Source organism: Phoenix dactylifera, chromosome 12 (genome assembly GCF_051530095.1).
Source record: "Phoenix dactylifera cultivar Ajwa chromosome 12, Ajwa_hap1_PhDact_Kaust_v1.1, whole genome shotgun sequence".
NCBI lineage: Eukaryota > Viridiplantae > Streptophyta > Magnoliopsida > Arecales > Arecaceae > Phoenix > Phoenix dactylifera.
The window spans coordinates 16,584,219-16,591,935 of record NC_143201.1 but is presented as its reverse complement, the minus strand read 5'-3'; the positions used below and the strand labels follow the sequence as shown (position 1 = coordinate 16,591,935).

The window sequence follows — 7,717 nt, the reverse complement described above, 5'->3', positions numbered from 1 at the left end:
CTACGAAATAACACCATATTTTTCCAAATAAAATTAAAATTTATATCTGTTTATACCATGTAAATTAGTATTCTTTGGTATAACTTCTTATATCAAGAAACTCATATCCAACACACAAAAGTTCTGATCTTACACGTGTGCAATATTTCTTGGCTCTTGCTTTGCTCCTCCTTTAACATGGGCTCAACACTCGATCAACCAAAATAAAGTCCGGTGGAGATCCGAACCCTACGTATCCGACCCCACTACGTGGGCCCGGTCGGATTCCACCGACTCTTTCACGCCCCGCTGTGATTCTTCTTGCAGCCGACAATTTTCAAACGCTTCCGATATCCGCCATCTGTCAAATCCAACGGCCGATTTCCATTTCCAAATAATCCGTCTCTCGAGGAATGGAGCCGTCAAAAATACCGTTAAATTCCCAAGAAGCATCAGCCGTCAAATATTACACCTGTCGCACAGCCAGGCTATCACGGAAAGCTCCACCGACTATATGAACACCTGTCGCTGGGCCTCCACGTCCCCTTTTCACCTTGTGCCCATTTCCTCCGTCCCTCGCGCTCTCTCTGTGTCTCTCTCTGCGCCCCCCCAACTCCCTCTCTTCCCGATCAAAAAAAAAAAAAAAAGAAATAAAAGAAAATAATTGGATCTTTGTTCTATTTTTTCTGTAGATTGAATGGAATCCGATTACATTCTGTCCAGGTAAACTCACTGATTTTATCAGATTTATCGTTTCTAGATATCTTTTTTTTTTAGTGTAATTGTTTCTAGATATCACCTCCCATTTAGAAAATATTGGCTTGAAATATATTTTTGATTCCTTTATTCCTGTTTTAAATTGCATATTTATTGAAAGTTTTAGCCTTTGATCTCTGGTTGTGATTGCGTTTTCACTGGAAAGCATTCCTTGCTTCATGTAAGTAGCCGAAGAAGATGTATATCTCCTTTATTTCATCGAGAAAACGAGTTTTTGATGGTCTGCTGCCTTGAATGTCATGCATGTATACTATGATTTATTTGTATCTTTTTGAATATAAATACTTGTGAAATTCATAGGAAAATTATTAAATTGTGCAGATGTGGAGATGGAAATGTAGTCCTATGCGTCTATATTTTAATTATTTTGGATGAAGTTTGGAGGTTGGACTTCAAAATTCTAGCCTATGGATGTGCAAAGCCACTTTAAATTTTAAATCGCCATTCTCTGTAGGAGAATTAACTGGATTCAGTTCCTCTTTTTATTCCAATCCAAGCCCATGAATGCTTTATGCCATTTGCCTTCTGAATTCTGTTGTTTCTTTGAGGCCTCAATCGTGATCGTGATTTAATATGGTTTTGCTTTATATTTTTTTTATTTTTTATAATGTAAGTGAATATGTGAGATTGTATCTCATATATATTTTTCTCATAACATAGATGGTCATTACAACAAAGGATTTGAAAAAATTAAAATGCAACAGGATATGAACTTGGATACAATTGGTTGAGAAAGAATTTATAACATCAAGATCAGCTAATTAAGTCAAGGCTAGGACATTAAAGTTTGAGTATGAACTGTATGTTCATTCCCTTCACAGTAACAGCAAGAACATGAACAAAAGAAGCAGAGGTGGGAAAGGGGTTAGAGTGACCACATACCACCTTAGAAAACTTGTTAGTAGGGTTAGTTGTTAAGTGTTAGTTCTTTGATCCTAATGTATGAGGGGCTACCTCAATGGACTAATGGATCTATGATGTGTCTACTAAAAGAAGAACTACAATGCAGAGAAGGATGGTTTGTTATCAATTTCCTCATTTGATAAGAATTTGCAGTGTTGAGTCTCCCTGTCAAAACACTTTTCTTCCGATAATCATTAGTATCCAGTAAGTTCTTGTTTATTAAATAAAAGGTATCCATAAATCTATGTTCTAAGACAAGCTTCAATAGTGCAGATATTTTGTCCATAACAGAACGCAGTCCCTCTTTAAAACATCAGTGCTAGGTTACCATTGAGGATTTTCTGCCATTTATTCTGACTGCAAACAAGTTTATACTGGCAAATGCAGTTTGTTTTTAGGAGTGTCAGCAAATATCTTGTTACCATAACACTGTACTATGTAATCCATATCTTGATGCATGGTGTATTGCAACCATACAGCCCTTCAAGTCTTGTGTTTGGTTCCCCAAAAGAGTGCAGGAGATATGTCCTGGTCTATCAAAGAATCTAGGTATCTGCTCATTCTTAGGGATTTGATTTGATTGAATGTCCTGCTTGTGGTATATTGATATTGTTTGATTGTTTATGCTGACATTTGGAAGTAACTAATTACTGGTAGGGAATTGGTATGCCAGACAAGTAGGAAAATTTGGGCTCTCTGGGCTCTACTAATTAGGATTTAGCAACAGGTCCTGATACATATTCAGTTTGTATTTATGCATGTGTGTGCTCCTTTATAAAGAACTCATGCATGTGTGTGCATATTTGAAGTTTGTATAAGTCTATTCAATACAGTTTCATACTGATACGTTCCTCAGAAATACAACAGACAAAAATAGAGATTAATCTTCTAGAATCTACAGTCATGTGCTTGGATTATGCATTAAAGCATAACATGAAAACTTACAGAAGGGATTCAGCTTATAGAAGAAATAAAGTGGTTTTCTGTTTCCCATTTATGTTTTTCTAAGGTGGTGAATCATAGTCTGCAAATTTAACAAAACGCAGATTTGACAAAGCTTTTAAATTTCATTGAATTTCATCCTTGGATCATTTTTTCTAAATTATTGTAGAAGAATCCAAAAGAATCCTGCGGGTATTAGCATTCGTGAGATTATCAATAATGACTGATAAATGATGCCTCAACCACGTTGAAGTATCCTTAAAACATACTTTTTGCAAAGTAGAGTGTATCTCAATCATTAGAACATCAAAAAGTAAATCATCTTTGTGACTGAAATTTCCATAAGTGTGCAGGCTTAAGCACAGTTCTTGGTATCCAGTGAGTTCTTGAATAAGAATTGCTCATACAATGGTAAAATTTATCTTCTGGTTTGCAGTTCTTGAATAAGTGAGTTCAAATCTATTACTAATTTGTTTGCAGTTTCCACTCAAAAATAATTTTTTATCTTAATATATTTAGTTTAGTTGGTTCGCATCCCTCTCCACATGGGAGAGGTTCAAGATTCAAATCTTGGTTGGCGGGATCCCACTGCATTTCATCTCTTCAGAGACATCTGATAAAATTGGAACAATGCAGAGAAGATTAGCATGGCCCCTAAGAAAGGATGACATGCAAAAATCCAGGCGTCTCACCACATTTCTGAAAAAAAGAAAGGAAGAAGGGAAGAGAGAGGGGGAGAGAGAGAGAGAGAGAATGAGAAGGAGAGAGATTCTGATCTTGTCTTCCATTGTCCTGAGTTAAAAATAGTTTTGATTATAATGGTGTCTTTCTTCATTTAACTACATTCTCTCTTCAGATTGTAACGTTTTCTCTTTGCTGCACAGAGATCCTCAGAACATAGTGGCATAGAAGGTCAGAGGTCTGTCAGAGACATCTTATGGATCCTATTCATGGGGATTCAAGAAGCAAGCATACATACGATGAACAAAGGCATCCTGCTCTGGGAAACAAACCAGAAATAAAGAAAGTAACTCCTAGCTCATCTTCTGATGGGGAATCATTTGAAGAAGGTTTCTTCCAACTAGATGCAGCTGAACTCGACAAATCATTTCTGCAAATCACTGAGATTGCCAGTGATAAATTAGCCTCACAATCCAAGACTCAAAATGGCAAAGTTAATGATACCAATGATGTTGGGATGAGTGATAACTTGGACATGTTTGCACGAAATCATTCTCCCCCACTTCAGGTGATGGGGAGGTCAGATGTCCCCGACCCAAATATAGTTCCATCTTCCATGTTCACAAGGACTACGTCCTCAGCAATAGACGGGAGCGTGGTTTCAAATGAATCTTTGTTCAGCATCCAAATGGGGAATTCTAGCTTCTCTAGGGACCATGTTTTCTTGACAGGCAGGTCCAGAGATCTGACCAACTTCCCCATGGACCCGCCAAGTGCAGCAGAGGCAGCAAATGCTGCAGCCATGCAGGGTGTCTTGAGGGTAAATGCAGAGAAAGTTGGTGGTAAAGACAAGCATCCAGCTGGGGATATGCATCATTCTGCTAGCATATCTAACCTCTTCGACAGCAGAATGGCTAGTTTCCAATCTTTTACATTTGCAGAGTATGCTCTCTTCTGCCTTCTTTATAGACAAGATTTTCAATGACCATCTTGCTGCCTTTTGCTAGCAAAATTCACAAATTCAAAAGCAGATAAAAACATAAGGGAAAGTAAATTAAGCTACAAATGTGGTAACATGATACTGATTTTTTTAGTTTGAAAGTTTGAAAGATAGGAAATGTGTCATTAGTGGAAGGATTATCATTGTGGTCAATGGTGTAATGTTTAGGTAAGTTTCCTATTCTTTCCTTTGGCAATAAAATAGTTAGTAGTGAATGTGGATGGATTTGGTTATGAAACTCATTTTTTGGTGACTTCAGATTGACAGATGGAAGAAGTGGATCAGTTAAGGTAGGACCTGTGAACCAACCGCGGCACTGGGAGCAGGCACAGCAGCGTCCACCACAAACCAAGACCACAAAAGCAACTCCTGCTGCCAAGTGTTTTCCATGCTTTTCTTGTTCATTCTGTTCTTGAGGGAGTGTGAGTACCCTAGCAACTCCTACGTTTCTTCCTCTAATTCCATTACGATCCCACAAATTGACGAGATGTCATGCAAACTGCCTTGCAGGTTTCTGATCAACAATATCGTGAGGGATACTCTGCCACTCACTAAGTAATGTTCTAAGAGCACATGTTTATCATCATCAATTGTTCCCCTCTCTCTCTCTGACAATGCATTGAATTTGAATTAGGGAGATGAAGTTTCTGTGGTTTGGAGTCTGGACAGAAAAGTATATATGATTACAGAGGAACAGGAGAAGGCATGCATTTCTTTTAGTGGTTGAGAAGAACTGCATCCAATATAGTCTTGTTTTCAGTATTGTAATGCTAATGTTAGGCTCAGGTACTCATCTCTAGGGTCTAATGTTTTCTTTTCAGAGAAAGTTACAGATTTAAGTCCTGCTTTTGCTTTTGATATCATTACAACTTGAAAAGTACATTTGTTTCTGAGGACTAACATTGTCTGAGATAAAGCAAGGTAACAAAGCATTTGTTGGATCAATACCCCCGACTATCTTTCCTAATCTCATAGCACCTTCCACAATTTTATTAAGGTGACGTATCAATCATGTAAGATAGATCTAAAACTCAGTGACGATTGCTTGAAGGAGATCCGCTAATGGAATTAGAAACTATCTAAGGTGGAAATTATTGAGTTCAACATGAAGCGACACCATTAGCCATGTTATCTAATTTTTCCAGGTATAACACTGCTACTGGTGATCCAGGCTGCAGTCAGAGGCACGTTGATAGATGAAGCAGGCTTGCTTGGCAGGTGCTATGCCTGGATGCCGCTGCAAAGGTGGTGGAGACCATTTCTCGGCAAATTGAATGCTGGACTCCAAACTGGCCTTAGTGGACTATCTGCAGGTTGTGCTCAAAAGTATGCTCAAGAACTATGCCATAGAAATTTTTATTATATATATATAGGGATAAACAAATGCAATTTGGTTGGCTTATAGTAGATAAAAGTAGCTTGGTGACTCCTTTTATAGAATTGATTGACCAAATCTCTTTGAACGAAACTTACCTTCCTAATAACCTACATTAGAGGTTCTTCTCACATGCATTAAGATTCCTTTCAGCATCTTGTAAGAATTGGTGAAAATATTGATAATAGTTCCAGTAACTACCTTGAGATATCACTATATTACCAATGACGAATCGCTGCATGGAACAATTAAATTCTTGAGGTGTTATCGTAGCACATCATACCAAAACAGCATGGATTATTCAAAATTCGTCACATTATCATCAATACCTGGCTGCATCATGTATATCTATGGGAACAGTTCATTGACGTTACATGTGGATCGTTTACACGCGCGCGCAAATAAATCATTTTACTTGAAATAGTATAATTGCACAAAAATTTTATATAACTCATGCTCTAAATTGAAATGTCTGTTTTATGTAGACTCAATACGAATGAGGAAATTGCTGCTGCTAATTTGTTTTTCACCACCTTATGAGGCTGTACAAACTCTCGAATATATTGCATGATCCTTGGATGCCAACCATTGAATCTGCATAACTTCTTTCCCATCTTCGAGTTGAAGAGTCTTAAAAAGTGCAGACAGTTTACCTTACAGGTTCCTGCAGTTTGTAGGAGGAATATGCGAGCGAGGTCATCCAATTTTTTTTGTTCTGCATGCTTGTTGATCCATATGCAAGTGCACATCACAGGCTGATTGAATTAGATTCACAGCCTCATTCGATGATCTCGCGAGTTCTTGCGAACTGCAGGAACCTCTGAGAGACAAACCTCATTAGTCAATGAATCTGCCTAAGCACCAAGATTTGCACAATTAAATTTCAGCCTGCTAGTGAATGACAGATGAGTGGCTATGCACCAAAGATTTGTCCGCTAGAAGCCCACCAATTCTATTTATTCCAATATTAGATAACTCAAAACAAACAAACAAAATGCCCTAGATTTTAGGACCACTTCCTCCTATTCCTTCTTATGTGTTTCTTGCACCCGCTCTCTTTTTCATTCCCTCTACCTGCTTTCTTTCAGTAGAGATGATCCTGGCCTTACTGGTCACGGCTCGGGAGGAGCCCGACAGGTTAGTTTGGTTGCCGATGGGGCGGGTGCAGGTGCGGGTGCGGGTCAGGAATCTTCATGCCTTGATTAGTAAGGAGCCTGCCCGGCAGATTGAGGTAGGATGGATTTGAAGGATGCGGATTCACCCGTGTGTGGCACTCTTCATTTGGAAAGTGACATGGGGTTGCCTACCGACCAGGAGCTTATTGGCCAGACGGGGTGTGCGGATCACATAGTGCTACGAGGTGTGCATGGATACCGAGGAGACCATTGATCATGTCTTTTTGTGGTGTCCTAGGGCTAGGAAGGTTTGGAGCAGGTCTTCTACACCGCTTCTTCACTCAGTGGTGTCGGCACAAGATCTGATTCATTTGCTGTGAGGATCCATGTGGAGTCCCAGTACTCTGAGGTGGGGGTCTTTCAAGCATACTTGGCTTATTATATTTGGTTGGACAGGAATGCTGATCAATTTAAGGGTAGGAGGTCGACTCCGAGGACTGTAGTGGACAGAGCTATGCTTCACGCGGAGGAGGTCACCTCAACTGCCGCTAGTTTCTCTTCTGGGATGGCCAAGGATATCTAGGGTACTCTTTCCGCTGCCACGGTGTCTAGGTTTGCCCTTATTGATTTGGTGCCCTCACCTCTTGGTCATCTCAACGTAAACTTTGATAATAGTTATTCAGTGGATGGTGTGTCTGGAGGTGTTGGATTTGTGATCAGAGATAATCTGGGCAGGCTGATAACAGCTGGCGGTCATCGTACACCTAGACTCACGGTAGTGGGTGCTGAGCTTCAGGCAGCCTGGAAGGGTATATCCTACGCGATGCGGATACTTGGAACCGAGTGTGTGTGCCTTGAGGGCGACTCTTCCATTGTGATCGATTGGATCCGAGGAGTGTACAGGTACGGTGATGGCCATCCTCTTATCCGGGAGACTCGCAGACT

The 7,717-nt window shown here is 39.7% G+C and overlaps 1 protein-coding gene and 1 non-coding gene across 6 annotated transcripts; both read left to right on the top strand.

The window, feature by feature from the left end:
- Positions 1–523: 523 nt before the first annotated feature.
- LOC103715794 (uncharacterized) lies at positions 524–5,227 on the top strand. 5 transcript variants are annotated; one of them, XR_016397935.1, is made up of 7 exons: positions 565–702; positions 2,955–3,012; positions 3,486–4,224; positions 4,385–4,450; positions 4,542–4,704; positions 4,793–4,837; positions 4,917–5,055. XR_016397935.1 is itself a non-coding variant. In XM_088708654.2 (5 exons), the coding sequence occupies exons 2-4, from the start codon at positions 3,539–3,541 to the stop codon at positions 4,696–4,698; spliced, it is 909 nt and encodes a 302-aa protein (XP_088564780.2). In that variant the 5' UTR covers positions 563–702; positions 3,486–3,538; the 3' UTR covers positions 4,699–4,704; positions 4,793–4,930. The 5 variants fall into 5 exon arrangements, 1 of the variants encoding a protein (XP_088564780.2); XR_016397934.1 differs by having other exon boundaries at positions 2,955–3,048; XR_015972002.2 differs by lacking the exon at positions 2,955–3,012 and having other exon boundaries at positions 563–702.
- LOC113463330 (U6 spliceosomal RNA) lies at positions 3,199–3,302 on the top strand. Its single transcript, XR_003387417.1, has one exon. It is a non-coding gene; the product is annotated as a U6 spliceosomal RNA (small nuclear RNA).
- Positions 5,228–7,717: the final 2,490 nt, after the last annotated feature.